Source organism: Zingiber officinale, chromosome 9A (genome assembly GCF_018446385.1).
Source record: "Zingiber officinale cultivar Zhangliang chromosome 9A, Zo_v1.1, whole genome shotgun sequence".
Classification (NCBI taxonomy): Eukaryota; Viridiplantae; Streptophyta; class Magnoliopsida; order Zingiberales; family Zingiberaceae; genus Zingiber; species Zingiber officinale.
The window spans coordinates 74,168,680-74,189,452 of NC_056002.1; the positions used below are offsets into that span (position 1 = coordinate 74,168,680).

The following is a 20,773-nucleotide window of genomic DNA, read 5'->3' on the forward strand; positions in this document are numbered from 1 at the left end:
CTTGAAATTCCATCTTGAAGTTGAGCCCTTTTTGAATTCTTTGACTTGATGAATTTGCTTCAAACTTCTTCACCCTCTAGCTTCTTGCCCCTTCCGGCGATGATTCCGATGAAGAGCGACCTCGCTCTGATACCACTTGTTGGGACCGAAATGTAGCTAGAGGGGGGGGGTGAATAGCTCGGCGCGAGATAACGGGAAATACAAAGAAACAACACTCAACGCTAACACTAGGGATTTACTTGGTATCCATCTCAAGAAGAGGTGACTAATCCAAGGATCCACACACTCACGCACCCTCCACTATTTAAACACTCCTTTTTCAGTAACTACCGAAGGCGGAGAAACCCTACAATACTCTCAATACAATAAGAAACAAAGAGAAGCAAATACAAGGGAAAGCTTACACGATTTACACAATAAACCCTAACCCTAGCGTCTTCTTCTTGTTGTAGATTCGCCTCTTGACTTGGAAATACCTCCAAGAACCTTCAAGATCTGGCGTGAGAGTGACTGTGAAGAAGCTCTGTGGTCACTGTTATCGTTTGAGAAGAACGCCAAGAGATATGTGGAGAGAAATGCTCGCCAACAGCTAAATACGACGCCAACGGTTGAATCCCAATCGATTGGATTGCTCCCAATCGATTGGGGAGGCTTTGGATCGATCGACCGATCGATCCAGAGCGCCTTTGTACTCCTGGAAATTGCCTGGATCGATCGGCTAATCGATCCAGGGCTTATCGTGCAAAATCGCAGCTCCCAATCGATCAGCCGATCGATTGGAGGCTCCCAATCGATCGACCGATCGATTGGGAGGCTTTCTGTGCGATCGGCGATTCTCCCAATCGATCTACTAATCGATTAGGAGGAAGCTTATCGTGGGGACTCACCCAATCGATCGGCCGATCGATTGGGCATGAGTCAATCAATCAGCTGATCGATCCAGCTCATGATTTTTGCCCAAAACCAACTCCAAAGTCCTCCAAACGAACATCCGGTCAACTATGACCTGTTGGTACATCATGTCTCGCATCTGGTCACCCTTGACCTGCCAGGACTTCCTCACCAAGTGTCCGGTCAATACCTTTGACCCACTTGGACTTTTCTCCTCGTGCCAAGTGTCCAGTCATCCTTGATCCACTTGGACTTTTCTCCACGAGGTGTCCGATCAGCCTTGATCCACCTGGATTTTCCATGCCTGACTTCACTCACCAGGACTTCCCTTCTACCTAGCTTCACTCACTAGGACTTTCTATCTGCCTGGCCTCACTCACCAGGACTTTCTTTCTGCCTAGCTTCACTCACTAGGACTTTCCATCTGCCTAGCTTCATTCACTAGGACTTCTCATCTGCCTGACTTCACTCACCAGGACTTTCCATCTGCCTAGCTTCACTTACTAGGACTTTCCTTCTGCCTAGCTTGACTCACTAGGACTTTCCTTCTGCCCAGCTTCACTCACTAGGACTTTCCATCTGCCTAGCTTCACTCACTAGGACTTCTCATCTGCCTGACTTCACTCACCAGGACTTTCCATCTACCTAGCTTCACTCACTAGGACTTTCCTTCTGCCTAGGTTCACTCACTATGACTTCTCATCTGCCTGGCTTCACTCACCAGGACTTTCCATCTGCCTAGTTTCACTCATTAGGACTTTCATTTTGCCTAACTTCACTCACTAGGACTTCTCATCTGCCTGGCTTCACTCACCAGGACTTTCCATCTGCCTAGCTTCACTCACTAGGACTTTCCTTCTGCCTGACTTCACTCACTAGGACTTTCCTTCTGCCTAGCTTCACTCACTAGGACTTTCCAGTCAAGTATCCAGTCAATGTTGACCTACTTGACTCTCCTTCACAATCTCTCCACATGAACAATTGCACCTGCAATCTCCATGTGTTGTCTATATGTATTGTCAAATATCGAAATCTAAATATCAAGACTCGAGCTTGAGTCAATTCAAGCTCAGTCAACAAGGTCAATCTTGACCTAGGGAATATTGCACCAACATCTAGAAGCTCTAGACTCCCTCCCAGCTCCATTTTGTTCCAAATTACGTCCTATCAATCGAAATAAGTTCAGAATAGATCTCTGAATTGAATAGTAGATAATATATATATATATATATATATATATATATATATATATATATATATATATATATATATATATATAAAAATAGAATTCAAAAAGTAACGTCTATTCTGAAAGGTAAAGATAGAAGAGCATATGCTACATTGAGAGACTCCTGAGATGACGGATTTATGATTCTGTTTAGGTTGGATATCTCCGTTATGATGAAGCAATACAACATTTAATGGATTCACAGGGTATAACGTTTGAAACTCAACCGGGGCAAGGACATACCTTTCAGTGGATATCGACTACGGGCAAATTACCGTGCGTGTTAAACTAGGAAGGAGAGTCGTCTGTCTCCGAAATTAATCGGTCCAAGGATTTGAATATGGATTAAAAAAATGGATATATATGCACCAATCATCTTTCCAACCGACTAGGATAGGTCTGTGGGCACCAACATTGGTGTCATATTTACCTCTTGCATCCTCAAGTTTTTCAAACAATATTCCCTTTTCGTTTATTTAGATTAATAATTATGCTCCTATTTATTTTAATTACATTTGATTAGAATTTAATTCAAAATAAAATAAAATTATTTTAAAAAGTTTTCATCACTTAAATATCTATTTTATATTAATTTTTGATTCACTAATTAATATATTTTATGATAAGCAACTCCTAAAATAAAATATTTATCTTTTACTTTTATTAATTAAGTAAAATTAACTTTAAACGGCCGAGGCTAGAAAATGTCCCTATAATCTACAGTGGTGTTGAAATCTCAGAGATAAAGCAGAAAAAATAAAGCCAATCGGTTTACAGTGTCTTAAATGGCTAAAATCTTATCCATTCATTTAGGGATGCAGGGCTGAGGCTGAGGCTGAGGTTGAGACTGAGGGCTGAGGCAACGAGTGGAACTGAAGATGAAAATGAATAAAATTCGAAAGAGGAACAAGCTTCCGCAGACGAAATTAAAGAGTGTTTATGGCTACCACTGCTTTTCTTGCTCCAAGTGGCTTCTCCATCCAGAGATTGTCAGCATATGGCGAAGCACGGGGGAGGAAGAAAGCATGCTCTATAAGAGCCCAGCAGCAACAGCAGCTGAAACAGGAACGAGAACAGCAAAGTCAAACACTAAGCGAAGGAAAGTTGCCGGGGAAGCAGCAGCAGCAGCAAGGGGGAGGAGCAAGGGTGCAGCAGCAGCAGCCATCGCCGCCACAGTCAATGGCGAAGAGCAAGAACATGAGCAGAGAGTACGGAGGGCAGTGGCTGAGCTGCTGTACCCGCCATGTGAGGATATACGCTGCCTACATTGATCCCGTTACTCATGCCTTCGACCAGACGCAGATGGACAAGCTCACCCTCCTTCTCGATCCCACCGACGAGTTCGTGTGGACGCCCGATACCTGTCAAAAGGTCTACGCCTACTTCCAAGAACTCGTCGATCATTATGAGGTACGTACGTGTATTCGTACTTAACAAGTCCATTACCGTCCTGTCTAACCTTGTTGAGCAAGCAAGAGATTCAGGAACTTTTTTAGCTAATACATTTCACGTTAGGCAGAGCAGGATCTAACCAATTTTTAGCTTATTTAAATGAGACAAATGTAAAAGTTCACCCACTTGACTTTTGTGAAACTCAAAGAATGAGTAGAATATGAGTAGTAGAAAACACAGCTCACGCACGCACTTGAATTCTTCACACCAATCGCACGAGATGAAACCAAATGTTGCCTTCTCAACGGTAACCCCATCACACTATCTACTGTGAATTTCTGGAGCTTCAACTTTAATGTTGATTTGACAAAATTGCCAAATGACCATTATCTGTCTACAAAATAAGTTCTTGGGACTCCATTTCATCAGAGGTTACATGTACAAGTCAAATACAACAATCACCATTTACGTAGATGGATTAAGTTCGCTCATCAAAGTTGGCCAACAAACAAAACTCCAAGATGCTAGACATTGAACCAAGCATTGCCTATGGTGCCAAAAAGATCCCCTAGGATTGTCCGGATAATCTCTAACCTGAACAAGAAGAAGAGACACTGGGGCTAGATAATCGGTTATGTAAGATATAAGAACAATGCTCACTAGGGTACTTCCTACCAAGGGTCCAATCCTCAAGATACTTTAGTGATAAGACCATCCTAAAAATCTCTGACAAGGCTTATTGGAACAAAGCTGAAAACTGAGATAAGATGGGATAGTTGTTGGACAGGGTATCAAAAAAATCCAAACTAAAGCCATCCTCAAAGTTAAGATAATGAAAGCTTGTAGTATAATAATACTGTAAAGGGTTTTGCTCTTGAGAACAGCAAGGTATCATTTACATATAGAACCAAGACTTAGAGCAACTCCTATTAAGGTCCTTGGCCTAACCATGGAGTAATGCTTGCTATAAAACATCCATCAACAAAATGTTTTAATGAAGAGATACAAACACAATTGATTACTTGGCTTAACCCCCGCCAACATTAGAACCAAGAACCGTGGTGGTAAATGGCCATGTTGGGTGGCACCACCTATGTTGACCCAATAATTCATTTGGGGGATGGAGCTAATAGATGGAATCACAAACGAGAAGAGAGGTGAAGTCATGGAGGAAGGTGAGTGGAGACAGTTAATAGAGGGTGGTGGTGCAAAGTTGAAGTTGTGAGATGTTGCACGATGGTGAAAAAGTCACCATCGCTACTTCTTCCTTGTTTAGGTATTCCAAAACAAAATTGAATAACTATATATCATATATAATAAGTCTCAAAATTTTATACCAGTACGACATGGTATGACACTAAAATTTTATCATTCTGATCGGAGACTGAAACTATGATATGGTTCAACATTTGAAACTTTGCTAATAACCAATATTATGGTTGACTAGAATTGCCTGAGATCACTAGATATAATTAATATTATCTATGAGATCCTTTGCTTCAATAGTAAGTAGCTAGTACCTTTAAGATTAACACTGATGAGACTGAGCTATGAAATCCCCACCACCCAAAAAAAAAAAAAAATCTTTGCTTCAATGTTAGAACTTATATCTAAAGCCTTTTACAAAAATGTAAATTATTGTTCTACTCCCTACTAATCTCTCGGTTGAATCTTTTACAACATCACTCAAAGATGTCATCATAAGGTGATATTCCAAGTGTGGAACAAGAGCTCGATGATCTTCTAGAGAAGAGAATGACACTAGTCATATTGAGATTTTAAATCACAATCCTCCCACTGATGAATGAATCTCACTATCAACAACATGAACTAGATTTCTAAGTAAATAGATAGAAAACTATCACTATTATGATTCTCCTATTCAAGGAAATATCCTCACCCATTGACCAAAATGTTCATTAGTTATAGCTAACGGCCAAAAGTCAATATTACTTTGAGTTTCACCCTAACAAAAGAGTCAACCAAACATTATAGTGAAACCCCAACATAGTGATCTAGGGACCCTATAAAGCCCTCTTCCACCAACTTGTTCGTGTAGAATCAATGAGCAAGAGATTAGCATTTGTTTGTCCTCAATGGCAATGATGCCATATCTTGACCATCTATTGAGCCACACCAAAATGTCACTTGATCTCAGGATTTAGGGTTTAGGGTCGACACTCTGAGACATGCATTAAAAGTTCCATGGTATAGAGGCTTGCTCTATGACCATGCTTTGAGCATTGATAGAAAATGATAATATTTTGACATTCAGTCGCTAGATGACCTTGCGCAAGATAGTGAAGCTTGAGGGTCTATGTTGAATAATAAGGTCATTGTTAAAGGCCACAACGTCATCATAAGAACAAGAATGCCTCTTGGCCTTCGATCCCAACTCAACACCTTCCTTTGGAACTAAACCTCTAAACTTGACACTAAAACAAGTATGAGAGTACCATCTTCCTTGAAAGGAGGAGGGCCTTGGATGCTCTTGTAAGCCCTACCCATTGTTAACATCCCGTCACCAACCTCATGTTAACAAGCACCTCATCCGCTAAATTTCCTCCTTGATCATAATAAATTAAAACCTGTTAATCTATTCTCAAAGAGCCTTTAATAATGTATGATTTCATTAATATGTCAAACAAAACAAAGTGCCTATGAAGAGATTCCATTGAAGTTGTCTGAGACACATTACAAATAAACGACTAGCAATTATCACCATAGCAGGTCATCAGGCACACTTCACTCCTATATTGTGCTCTTTTCAATATTTTGTATATTCACAATGAATATTGAAAGAGTATGCTAATGTATTCATTCATAACATCATAATTGAAATTATATAAAAAATCACTTTTGCAAAGTTTGAAAAAGAAAAAGCGTTGATAAAATTTATGCCCATACAACCTAAATACTCATGTCCCTATGATAATAAAAGAAAATCTTAAAGTACAACAATAAGAATATTTGCATGTCTCATATTTTGTGTGGTGTCTCTTTCTAATGTTCTAATTATCATGAAGTAGTTTAGTCTAGCTGTTCGACGGATTTGTCCAATTGTCATGCTGAACACTATGATCAAATAGTTGAGTGATGAAAAAAAGTTTGATGCAAGATAATAGAAAAGGAACTTTAAATGATCTATTTACTCTAGTCTTGAGTTTCCTTAACAACCTTAAAGAAAAAGTTCTTTGAAAAGATGAATTTAAACTGTCTCAATTTTTGAAACCAGCTTCTGGTGTTTATTAGGATCATTTTTATTCATTTTTCTTGATGATGCATTCATGACCTTGCTCAAGTACGCTCATGTAATTTCTAGATGATCTTTGCTGTTTCTTTGAGATCACAACTAAAATTTTGAATAATACGAAGAGGATTTAAATAAATAGAATTAGTAGATTATGACCAAACATAATTTCAAAGAAACTTGTTTACTTAAAGACATTGTTAGAAAATTTAGCATGAGTTAAAAACAAGTATCATTGGCATAGATTCTTACCAAGTAAACTCTTTAAGAGATTTTTAAAAATTTGATTGGTTGTTACTATTTATCCATTAGTTTGAGGATGATGAGAAGAACTACATTGAAGTAAGGTACCATGTCGCCTGGATAATGTATGACAAAAATGACTACTAATTTAGAATCTTTGTTCGATGTAATAGGGCTTTAAAAATCATTGCAATTTGACCATCTTTTTGAAACCAAGATTGACTTAATGAAAAATAACCAAACTTATGAAATGATTCATTTTAGAAAAATGATCATCAACTGCCATATTTGAATCATTCTACCTTTCAATGTGGATTAGCAATATGGAAAATATGGAATCTCTTATTATAGGACATCTTTAGGTAAAAATGGTCAATAATTATGTTCTTGTGATAATGTAAAATTTTTATCTTCACCAAAAGATCCATTAAGTCTATCTTCATATGCTTCTTCAATAACAAATTCACATAGTGAACAATTAGGAATACATGATAGAGATTACTACTTAAAAGAAAGTCATATTAGTGCAAAAATTGTTGAAAAGGATGATCTTGATATACTTTTCAAATTTCGCCAAATTAATTATTTCAACACTTCAATTTCACCTACATTGATAAGCAAATAGTGTCTTCTACTAAGAACATCAACCGCCTAATTTAGAATACCTACTTTATATGGAAATAAAAATGTAGAATAAGATTAATACAACATTAAATATCCCAATAAGTGAAAGACAATAAAGTATCTCCTCCAAACAAAAAAAAATACCTTGAGTTTAACTCAACTATAGAATTAATTCAAGGATGACAATCAAGAAAATTAGAACTTAAAAAAAATAAGATAAGTGAATGTTTCCACTTGACACCTATCGTAATGATAAACGGCTCGTCTCGCCGTGAGCTTATCTTGAATTCTCAATACTTCTGTCGCTCCATCCCCGCAGGACAGAGAACCCATCGCTGTCTCGGTTGTGCTACCGGGGACTCTGGGGAAGTCGGAATAACCCTTTAGGACATTTAAATTACCTATAAAATTTGATATTCTAAAAGGAATTCTACTAGCCTTCCCTTTAGAAGGTTTGGGATTACTTATAAGTTTGTGTTAGTGCATTCTTACCCTAAGTGGTCCCCTTGTATCATATTGTTTAATGTGTTTGACGAAGGAGTTAAGTAGTGCATGAACATAGCAAGATTCACATGAAGTTTTTATAGTTGATAGCTTGAGATTCACTGAAGATTGGAGAAGGATGGAATGAGACATTTGAGGGACCATAAAACAACGAGCATTGAGGTGGCAATGTTAATGACAGTTAGAAGAAGGCGAACTACATTGGTGAAGCATGGAGACATTGGAGGGAAGCTCAATGCATTTGAAGAACAAGTAACCTAATAAGAGATGACCTTGACGGGGAAGTCAAGCTAATGATGGTAAGTTCTTAAGTGAGTTGTGAGTGTTAAGTAGATTCTTATGGAGGCATAAGATTCAAAAAAGTAAAAGAAAAAGTGTTTTAAGGTTATAGTTAATGTTTTAGACAATTAATGAGTTAAGTCAACTAAGAGTCAACTAAGGTCTAATTAGCTATGAAGAGAATGTTTCTGTTTGGTTTCAATATGGGCTTAGTCGACTGAACAGTCAATTGATTAATTGGTTGAGTTATAAATTTAAAAAAAAAAAGATTGTTTAAAGAAGATCTTGCTCGTTATAAATTAAAAAAAAAAAAAGATTGTTTAAAGAAGATCTTGCTCAAAGCAATTCTAACGTGACTTTGATTCAACTTTGTTAGTTTTGAGTCAATTGAATGGACAAAGGGTCAATTGGAGACAACAGTTAATCTTGTCATTCAGCTTTGACTGGTGGCTTAAGTAAGCTGCAAAAATTATAGAACAATTATTGGTGTTTAGCCATGGCCACTTAGAGGGTTATAAAGGTGGACATAGGGCACTCGAAAATTTCCAAAATTCCACGGTGTTGGATTGAGAGAGATGGGGGTGGGGTGAATAGATAATGAAGTTTCCAAAATAGCCTATCACTTTGCTTCATGCTTATTTCTATAATGAAGTTTAGTGCAACGGAAAACAAACAAATATACAACAAATAGATAAGAACAAACAACCAAAATTGTACCTATGATCTATTAGTGGATTATCTCTTGAAGTCCACTATATTTTCTCCTTGGCAAACAACTAGAGTTCGAGAAATCTATTACATTTCTTATAAAAGGATTTAAGATTGAGTAAATAGAAGGAAATCAATTACACATGGGAACAAGAATATTGAGCTTATGAAAAAAAAAATAAAACACTTCAGTAATCTTATATATTAGGTCTACAAGACCCCATATATATGCTCAGGTTTTTTCTCCTTTTTATATGTTTTTCCAAGTTGCAATTAGTCAACTAAATCATAAATCAGTCAATTGCCAACTTGATTTTGTTAACTTGCTGCCCCATAATAGATACTTAAGTTGACTAACTATAGATATCTATCCTTTAACTGCTAATTTGATTTTGTTAACCTGGCTGCACCATAATAAATACATTTGTCGACTGACCTGTAGATATCTAGCCATTGCAGGCCATTGTTGTTAGATTAATAGCTCTTTTTCATTTTCAATTGCTCATCAATCAATTGACCATTACATCCAGTCATCTGCCTTGACTTTAGTTGATTGACTATTTGACTGATCCTTGAATACAAACATTCTGTTCATTTTCATTTCTATGTAGTGTCGAGTCAATTGATTTGAAGTATCAGTACACCTATACCCATGAATTAGCCCTAAGTTGACTACCTACTTGACTCATATACCAGTCGAGTAAAAGACTCTTTCACTGGACGATTGTTCTTGGTACCTTAATTACTTCTAATTTTGAATTTGCTTTATAAGTCTAGTCTTGTGCCCCAAGTATAATTGCACTTGACTCTACTATTGAGAGCTTATCTTCATGCCAAGATGCTTTCCATGCCTTTGGGAGAGTTGTCATGCAAATAAGCCTTCTCGCTTTCTAGTCTTCCATGCCTAAGGACTCCTCATCGCTAGAACTTTATCACTTTTCCTAACGTTCCATGTCTTAAGTACTAAGTATTTTTTCCTTGTCAACCTACTCGGTCTTCCACATGTTAAGTATTTAGTCCACATTTACCTATTTAGACTCTCACGTGTTAACTATCCCATCTGTTGGGTGCTACTAGGAATTTCGTTCTGTTTTCCTTGTACAAAAATTTGTACAAGCACAGAACTTTTCCTAGCAATCCATGTGTTCTTAAACTTAGATTGGAAACGAAACTTAACATTATTAATCCAAGTTCATCCCATGTTATCTTCAGAAGTTAAACTTGGATTGCAAACGAAACTTAATATTTTTACTCCAAGTTCAACTCATGTGTTCTTTAGAAGTTAAGCCATATTACAGAAGTTGATTAAATATTTATTTCAAGGATTGACTTCCAGGTCATTGGCGAGACACTCGACCTTCTTGGTTATGAGATCATCCACCACTTCTTAGACAAAGCTTTTCAAAGACATTGAATATTTAAATTCCTCACAGTAAACCCTAGGTTTAACTAAAGAGACCTCAATCGAAGCACAAGATCGAAACACAAAATCGAAGCACAAAATCGAAACACAAAATCGCTAGCCTCTTGTGTTGGTATTTCAGGATCCATACAAAGAAAAACTAAACTAGTTCGCAGCGGAATAAAGAACTAGTTGTACCTTTCCTTGTAGCTAAAGACCTCTTGATCTTCTACTGTATTTCTCTCCTCTTCTTGGATGTCGTCTGAGCGATGAAGACACCCGATCTTCTCCTTCTTTTCCAAGCTTTCGACCACCAAAGAATACAAAGTGAAGAGGCCTCCTCCTTCTTCTTCTTCTCCTCCAAGCAACTGACCACAAGGTGAAGGTCCTTCTCCAAGTGCCACCGGCCCTTATGAAGAGGAAAGGGAAAAGCAGGAAGAGCCGGCCACAAGAAATTAGAAGAGGAGCCTTAGGTTATTTTTTTAAAGAGCATCCCCTCCTCCTCTTTTATAATCTTTGCTAGCGGCTAATAAAGAAAGTTTTTAATAAAATTTTCTTTTCTTTGCTATTGTAGATGGTTATAAAAAAGGAAAGATTTTAACAAAATTAAAATCTCTCTTTTAAACCATTGTAAATAGTTATAAAAGGAAATATTATAACAAAATTTTGTTTTAAACAAAATCTTCCTTTTATTCCTATAATGATTGGTTACAAAAAAGGAAAGATTTTAACAAAATTAAAATCTCTCTTTTAACCATTGTAGATAACTACAAAAAAAGGAAAGATTTTAACAAAATTAAAATCTCTCTTTTTGTTGGGTTTTTCGGACCGCAAAAATCGCTTTTTGCGTTGCGGAAACCCCGAAACCCATGCCACCGGATCCGTGTAAAGTATTAAAATTTCATATACATGTTTTCTACTCCTAGATCTACAAGATTAGAGGGTATACCTTTGAAGCGAAGCCCTTCGCGTATCCCGCTCGTCCAAGATTCGCTGGATCTTGAGAGTATCAAAGTAGATACTCCTCTATGTGTATCCACACAAGAAAGAGATGGAGAGAAACCACTAGGATGTGCTAGCACCCTTGATGGTCTCGGCAAGGAGGAGGAGAGGGAGAGAAGAAAGCTTGAGGAAGAAGATGGAGGTTTCACAAAATGAAAACTCCCAAGATGATTAAGTGGCCGACCACTTTCATGAGAGGCTTTTAAACCCCATGGAATATCAAGAGTCAAGGCTCTTGATCTCCCTCATGAGGTGGCACACACATGTGCTAGCCTTGATGATGTGGCACATCACCATTAGCCACTTAATGCCAACTCACCAATGAGGTGGCAAATGGTCAAGTCAAACTTGACCCTTCATCTTCCTCTCAAGTCAAGTCAAATTTGACCACTTCTCTCCCTTGGTTGATCTAATCTAACCATTGGTTTAAGTCAATTTTAATTTAATGAATCTCTATTCATTGAATTAAATTAATTAAATGAGTCTAAGTCCAAATTAGACTTACTTAACACATAAACCAAATTGAGTCCAACTCAATTAGCTCAATTTGGACTACACTTAATCCAATTTGGTTCATCACATGAACCTAATCCTTTAGGTTCATCAAATGAACCTAATTTTCATCTAATTGCCCTTTGTGTGTGACCCTATAGGTTCTTGTAACGTTGGCAATGCTCCTAAACCTATTTAGAAGCATAAGTAATGAGCGGTATCTAGCAACACATCATTACTATCCAAGTTACAAGAATGTTGAGATCCAACATCACCTTGTGACTACCAATTGTGACTCTTCACAATATATGACAAGTGTCTTTCTATCCTTGACATCTAAATTGATCAATATGAGGCATAGACCGTGTCATCCTCTAATCAATCTAAATCTTGAACTCCAAGTAGACTCACTCAATCAAATGAGCTCAATATCTCATATTGACTCATTTGGGCATGGCCATGCACTTCGTGGTCTCATTCTATAAAGAATATCAATGTCACTCCCGTCATATAGGAGGGATAGATCCCATTTACATCACTCACATCCCTCCGCATAATTTGTTACATACCCAGTAATTGCCTTTATAGTCCACCCAATTACGGGTGACGTTTGACGAAGCCAAAGTACGTAACTCCTTATGTAGAGAACCATAGTGACTTCAGGTCCAAGGACTAGTAGTCATACTAATAGCCACATGAGAAAGTATATGACACTCATATAACGATCCATGATACTTTCTCATGGTGGGTCATTTAGTATACATTCTCCAATGCATACCCATGTGTCAACTTGATATCTCCATATCCATGACTTGTGAGATCAAGTCATTGAGTTGACCTACATGCTAGTCTCGTCGCATTAACATTGTCCCTGAATGTTAATACTTGACTAGGAATGATTAAGAGTAGTGTTCCCTATATCATCTCACTATCGATTCAACTAACCGATTAATATAGATAAGAACCTTCTACTCAAGGACGCTATTATACTTAGTTATTTGGCACCAATACAAGTAAGCATAATAATCTTAAACAAATGCCTTTATTTATATATACAAGAATATGATACAATGAGTCCATACAATAATCATCAAATGATTGGCTTTAGGGTTCTAACTAACAATCTCCCACTAACACTAGTGTCAATCAGTGTAGGCTCTAAGGCCTAATGACCTACTGTGACCATCATGCTTTCTCTGTGCCAAAGCCTTGGTCAAGGGATCTGCGATGTTATCCTCAGTGGGTACTCTGCAAATCTTCACATCTCCGCTATCGATGATCTCTCGAATGAAATAGAAGCGTCGTAGTATATGTGTGGTCCGCTGGTGTGAGCGAGGTTCCTTGGCCTGTGCTATTGCTCCATTGTTGTCACAATACATCTCAATAGAGTCAGCGATGCTAGCAACCACCTCAAGTTCAGTGATGAACTTGCAGATCCAAACTGCCTCCTTTACTGCTTCTGATGCAGCAATATACTCGGCCTCTGTTGTAGAATCAGCGACTGTGTCCTGCTTTGAACTCTTCCAGCTCACAGCACCACCATTGATGCAAAACACGAACCCTGACTGCGATCGATAATCATCCTGGTTGGTCTGGAAGCTGGAATCACTGTAACCCTTTACAGCTAACTCATCATCGCCTCCATATATCAAGAAATATTCTTTAGTCCTTCTCAAGTATTTAAGAATATTCTTGACCGCTATCCAGTGACTTTCACCTGAATTTGACTGGTATCTGCTCGTCATGCTCAAAGCATACGAGACATCAGGACGAGTACATAGCATGACGTACATGATAGATCCTATGGCTGAAGCATAAGGGATCTGATCCATGCGGTTTCTCTCCTCTCTAGAAGAGGGACTTTGAGTCTTCGAATGACTCATATCATGTGACATCGACAGAAATTCCTTCTTAGAGTTTTGCATGGCAAACTGAAGTAATACCTTGTCAATGTATGTACTCTGACTTAGGTCAAGCAACCTCTTAGATCTATCTCTATAGATCTGTATGCCTAGAATGTGGGTGGCTTCACCTAAGTCCTTCATTGAGAAACAAGTTCCTAGCCAAGTCTTTACAGACTGTAGCAAAGGGATGCCATTCCCAATGAGTAGTATGTCATCCACATACAATATAAGGAAGACAACTGTGTTTCCGACAACCTTCTTGTAGACACAAGGTTCATCTTCATTATTGATGAAATCAAACTGTTTGATTGCATCATCGAATCGAAGATTCCAGCTCCGAGAAGCTTGCTTTAGTCCATAAATGGACCTATGCAGCTTGCATACTCTGCCAGTATGCTGTGGATCTACAAAACCCTCAGGTTGTGTCATGTACACATCCTCGAGCAGGTTTCCATTCAGAAACGCGGTTTTGACATCCATATGCCAGATCTCATAATCGTGGTACGCTGCAATAGCAAGCATGATTCGAATGGATTTAAACATCGCTACTGGAGAAAAGGTTTTATCATAGTCAATACCATAAATTTGCTTGAAACCTTTAGCTACCAAGCGACCCTTATAAATAAGTCCATCCATGTCAGACTTTCTCTTAAAGACCCACTTACATCCAATGGGTTTGACCCCTTCAGGTGGATCAACCAAAGTCCATACTTGGTTAGTGTACATGGATTCCATCTCGGATCTCATGGCCTCTACCTATTTCTCGGAATCTGGTCTCATCACAGCTTCCTGATAGGAGGTAGGCTCATCCTCTATGAGCACAATGTCATCATGGTCAGACAAGAGAAATGACTATCTCTTAGGCTGACGACGTACCCTATCAGACCTGCGAAGAGGTATGTCTACATGAACTGGTTGTGGTTCCTCAACTCCTTGTGAAATAACATCATCCACAACACTTTGTGGTTCCAGTTCACCTTCCATCAAGGCTTCAGTGCTATTGTTCACATCTTGAACTTCTTCAAGATCGAACGTACTCCCACTAGTCTTTCTAGAAACAAAATCCCTTTCTAGAAATACCTCAGTCTTAGCCACAACTACCTTGTGTTGACTGGGAATGTAGAAGTAATATCCTTTCGTTTCCTTGGGATATCCAATGAAATAGCACTTGTCGGATTTGGGTCCTAGTTTGTCCGAGACTTGACGTCGAACGTAAGCCTCACAACCCCAAATCCTCATAAAAGACACCTGGGCATCTCTCCCAGTCCATATCCTATATGGAGTCTTTATTACAGCCTTAGATGGAACTCGGTTGAGAATGAAGGCTGTTGTGTCTAGAGCATAGCCCCAAAGATACATAGGAAGATCTGTGTGACTCATCATAGATCGTACCATTTCTAATAAGGTAGGATTCCTCCTTTCGGATACACCATTCCGTTGTGGTGTTCCAGGGGGAGTGAGATGAGATAAAATCCCACACTCAACTAGATAGTTACGAAACTCATGGCTAAGGTATTCACCACCTCGATCTTATCGAAATATCTTAATACTTTTGCCAAGCTGGTTTTGTACTTTATTGTTGAATTCTTTGAACTTTTCAAAACATTCTGACTTATGTGTCATCAGTACACATAACCATATCTACTGAAGTCATCAGTAAATGTAATGAAGTACCTATAACCACCTCGAGCAGTGATATTGAAAGGGCCACATACATCACTATGTATAAGACCTAATAAGTCAGTCGCTCTCTCACTGTGTCCACTAAAGGGAGTCTTAGTCATCTTGCCTAGAAGGCATGACTTGCATGTCTCATATGATTCAAAATCAAATGAGTCCAGCAAACCATCTTTCTGGAGTTGGGATAAGCGTTTGTCATTTATATAACCTAAGTGACAGTGCCAGAGATAGGTTTGGTTCATGTCATTTGACTTGAACCTCTTGGTACTTATGTTATAGATAGGGTTCTCAAGGTCTAGAATATAGAGTCCGTTTATCAGAGGTGCACTACAATAGAACATTTCATTTAAATAAACTGAACAACATTTGTTCTTTAAAATAAATGAAAAACCTTTCTTGTCCAAACAAGAAACTGAAATTATGTTCTTAGTTAAAGCAGACATATAACAACATTCATCTAATTCTAATACAAGCCCACAAGGAAGAGATAGATGATAAGTTCCTATAGCAACAGCAACAACTCGTACTCCATTTCCTACGCATAGGTCCACCTCGCCCTTCGTCAATGCCTTGCTATTTCTCAGCGTCTGCACATTAGTACAAATGTGAGAAGCACATCCGGTATCTAATACCCATGATGAAGAAATAGATAGATTGACTTTTATAACATAGATACCTGAAGTGGAAGTCTCACTTCTCTTCTTCTTAAGATCTTCCAGGTACACTTTGCAATTCCTTTTCCAGTGCCCGGTCTGACCACAGTGGAAGCAGGTAGCATTCTTGGCGACCCCTCCTTTGGGTTTCAGTGCCTTGCCTTTGCCCTTGGTTTGGGACTTTCCCTTGCCTTTGCCCTTTTGCACCATCAAAATGGAGTTGGGCTTAACCTTCTTAAGCTTAATCTCAGCAGTTCTCAACATACTCAGAAGCTCAGGTAGTGACTTGTCAATTTTGTTCATGTTATAATTTAGAACGAATTGACTATAACTATCTGGCAAGGATTGTAAGATCAGATCAGTGGCCAGCTCTTGGCCAAGTGGGAATCCCAACCTCTATAGGTTTTCTATGTACCCAATTATTTTGATTACATATGGGCCTACGGGAGTCCCATCTTGCATCTTGCACTGAAACAATGCCTTAGAGATTTCGAATCTCTCGTGCCTCGCTTGTCCTTGATATAGTTGACGAAGATGTTCAACCATATCATAAGCGCCCATCAACTCGTGTTGCTTCTGAAGCTCAGAGTTCATGGTCGCGAGCATGAGACAAGACACATCTAATGTGTCTTCTTGATGCTTCTTGTAAGCATCTCGGTCAGCTCGCGTGGCAGTGGTAGGAGGTGCCTCCAGAATGGGCTGCTCCAGAACGTATAGTTTACGTTCTTGTATGAGAACGATTCTCAGATTCCTGTACCAGTCCAGAAAATTAGCTCCGTTGAGCTTGTCCTTCTCAAGGACGGAACGCAGGTAGAAAGAGTTCGTATTTGACGTCATGGTTATCTACAACAGAAAAATACAGAAAAATAAATATCATATTCTATTAATCATTTAATTAGGCCGTTTAAATAAATGATGCTCCCACTGAATTCTATAATTCATGTGGGACAAGATCCACATCATACTACGCCTTGAGTTAGCTTTGGCTAAATCGCCCAAGACTTAGTATGATCGGTAGGTAACTAATTTACCAATTACATCTCTATGCAACTCTTGTTTATAGGATCAAGATCCGCATTTATATTAAAACTCGAGTTAGTTTTGGCTAATACGCCCAAGAGTTAATATAAACGTGATTTTGACCTATCTACCAACAATTGGAAAATGCTTATAGTTAAACTCGATCCAATTGAGTTAACTAGTTAATCAATCTAATTGAGTTGTACTCACCCATGCGTTGATAGACGGGACTAAGATTGTCCCTCCGCACCCTACCAAGATAGTATGCGTTGCTCTGCTTTAGCAGATTCAACAACAACATGCGATCGAGGTAGTGATGGGTATCACGGCATGGTAGGCATTTCGAGTTGACGCGATTTTGATCTAATCTAATCGACGATGCGTATCATATACTCGATTTAGATCTAATCTAATCGTGAGGGCGCATCATGTACGCGATTTAGATCTAATTTAATCGTTAAGGCGCTAATTAATTACTATTCTAGCATGCATCACATATACACACACAAGCAATTAATTAAATATTTTGTGATTAGTTATGGCCTACTACGATCTTCTCATGCCAATGAGAAGATCGGATGGTCAACCTAAGGTCAACAGCTTCTCAAGCTCCTTCCTTTGACCACCTTGTGTTGCTCGCGCCCTCCTCGTAACTCCGTCTCGAGTGGACCTTCCACCGCCTTGATTTTGTACATTACAAAGAGTGAAACTTGAGTTACATTCGAGTCTAAACTATTTATAACAAGAATAAATAAATAGAAAGGCATGACGCGCCGGTCGCGTATTAAATATACAACACGCACAATCACATGACGGCACGCAGGCCGTATTATGAATTACAACACATAATATCCAATCAAATTGGGTCTTTTGGACCATGATCATCACAAAATAATATATAATTCTAAATTATGTAATTTCTATAAATTTTTGTAATTTTTTTTACAATTTTTACAATTTTTATAAGTAAAAATTCCCGGCGGTCCCGTTTAGCGATTTTCGGGCGTAATCGCGGAATGAAGCCCCTTGCGGAGTTAGGGGCAGTACCCCTACCCGCGATATAACTATCGCGAGTGTTCCTAAGCGATCCTACAGTGCCTTAGCCCGCCGTCCCAAAACGATTTGGGGTGAAACCTTGCCGTTTCGGAAATATTTTCTCGGTAGTCGAAGCCTACAAGTGTCTAAACACTTGTGCTTCGCTTCTACGAGAAAATTACCCATAAAATCTATAAAAATCATAAAAATACAGAAACTAACAGGTCTGTAGTTTTCATAAAAATACAAAATAAAACATGTATACGCTTCGCACGTGGCTCTGATACCACTGTTGGATTTTTCGGGCCGCAAAAATAGCTTTTTGCGTTGCGGAAATCCCGAAATCCATGCCACCGGATCCGTGCAAAGTATTAAAATTTCATATACATGTTTTCTACTCCTAGATGTACACTAGATCTACAAGATCAGAGGGTATACCTTTGAAGCGAAGCCCTTCGCGTATCCTGCTCGTCCAAGATTCACCAGATCTCGAGAGTATCAAAGTAGATACTCCTCTATGTGTATCCACACAAGAAAGAGATGGAGAGAAACCACTAGGATGTGCTAGCACCCTTGATGGTCTCGACAAGGAGGAGGAGAGGGAGAGAAGAAAGCTTGAGGAAGAAGATGGAGGTTTCAAAACAAAATGAAAACTCCCAAGATGATTAAGTGGTCGGCCACTTTCATGAGACTTTTAAACCCCATGGAATATCAAGAGTCAAGGCTCTTGATCTCCCTCATGAGATGGCACACACATGTGCTAGCCTTGATGATGTGACACATCACCATTAGCCACTTAATGCCAACTCACCAATGAGGTGACAAATGGTCAAGTCAAACTTGACCCTTCATCTTCCTCTCAAGTCAAGTCAAACTTGACCACTTCTCTCTCTTGGTTGATCTAATCTAACCATTGGTTCAAGTCAATTTTAATTTAATGAATCTCTATTCATTGAATTAAATTAATTAAATGAATCAAGTCCAAATTAGACTCACTTAACACATGAACCAAATTGAGTCCAACTCAATTAGCTCAATTTGGATTACTCTTAATCCAATTTGGTTCATCACATGAGCCTAATCCTTTAGGTTCATCAAATGAACCTAATCTCCATCTAATTACCCTTTGTGTGTGACCCTATAGGTTCTTGTAACGTTGACAATGCTCCTAAACCCATTTAGAAGTATAAGTAATGAGCGGTATCTAGCAACACATCATTACTACCCAAGTTACAAGAATGTTGAGATCCAACATCACCTTGTGATTACTAATTGTGACTCTTCACAATATATGACAAGTGCCCTTCTATCCTTGACATCTAGATTGATTAATATGAGGCATAGACCGTGTCATCCTCTAATCAATCTAAATCTTGAACTCCAAGTAGACTCACTCAATCAAATGAGCTCAATATCTCATATTGACTCATTTGGGCATGGCCATGCACTTCGTGGTCTCACTCTATCAAGAATATCGATGTCACTCCCGTCATATAGGAGAGATAGATCCCATTTACATCACTCACATCCCTCCGCATAATTTGTTACATACCCAATAATCGCCTTTATAGTCCACCCAGTTACGGGTGACGTTTGACGAAGCCAAAGTACGTAACTCCTTATATAGGGAACCCTAGTGACTTCAGGTTCAAGGACTAGTAGTCATACTAATAGCCACATGAGAAAGTATATGACACTCATATAACGATCCATGATACTTTCTCATGGCGGGTCATTCAGTATACCATTCTCCAATGCATACCCATGTGCCAACTTGATATCTCCATATCCATGACTTGTGAGATTAAGTCATCGAGTTGACCTACATGCTAGTCTCGTCGCATTAACATTGTCCCTGAATGTTAATACTTGACTAGGAATGATTAAGAGTAGTGTTCCCTATATTATCTCACTATCGATTCAATTAACCGATTGATATAGGTAAGAACCTTCTACTCAAGGACGCTATTATACTTAGTTATTTGACACCAATACAAGTAAGCATAATAACCATATACAAATGCCTTTATTTATATACAAGAATATGATACAATGAGTCCATACAACATTCATCAAATGATTGGCTCTAGGGCTCTAACTAACACTTTTAACCATTGTAGATAACTACAAAAAAGGAAAGATTTTAACAAAATTAAAATCTATCTTTTAACCATTGTAGATAACTAAAAAAAAAAAGAAAGATTTTAACAAAATTAAAATCTCTCTTTTAATCCATTGTAGAAAGCTATAAAAGGAAAAATTTTAACAAAATTTTATTTTCAACAAAAGTTCCTTATCTTTTCTTGTATGACCGACCCCATGCTTGGGCACCAAGCATGGCTTGGCCGACCCCTTGCTTGGGCACCAAGCAAGGATGTGGCCGACCCCTCATTTGGGTAAGAAGCAAAATCAAAACGGGTGAACGCGAGACTTTATAGAGGCTATAGCAGGGACCGAGAGGAGGAA

At 38.5% G+C, this 20,773-nt stretch overlaps 1 protein-coding gene across 1 annotated transcript in view; it reads left to right on the plus strand.

The window, feature by feature from the left end:
- Nucleotides 1-2,956: 2,956 nt before the first annotated feature.
- The window catches only part of LOC122018537 (NAD(P)H-quinone oxidoreductase subunit M, chloroplastic-like), a 41,756-nt gene continuing 23,939 nt past the window's right edge, over nucleotides 2,957-20,773 (plus strand). Inside the window, exon 1 of the mRNA XM_042575878.1 lies at nucleotides 2,957-3,529. Coding sequence (XP_042431812.1) covers nucleotides 3,059-3,529 — 471 coding nt within the window. The 5' untranslated portion in view covers nucleotides 2,957-3,058. The remainder of the gene's footprint in view (nucleotides 3,530-20,773) is intronic.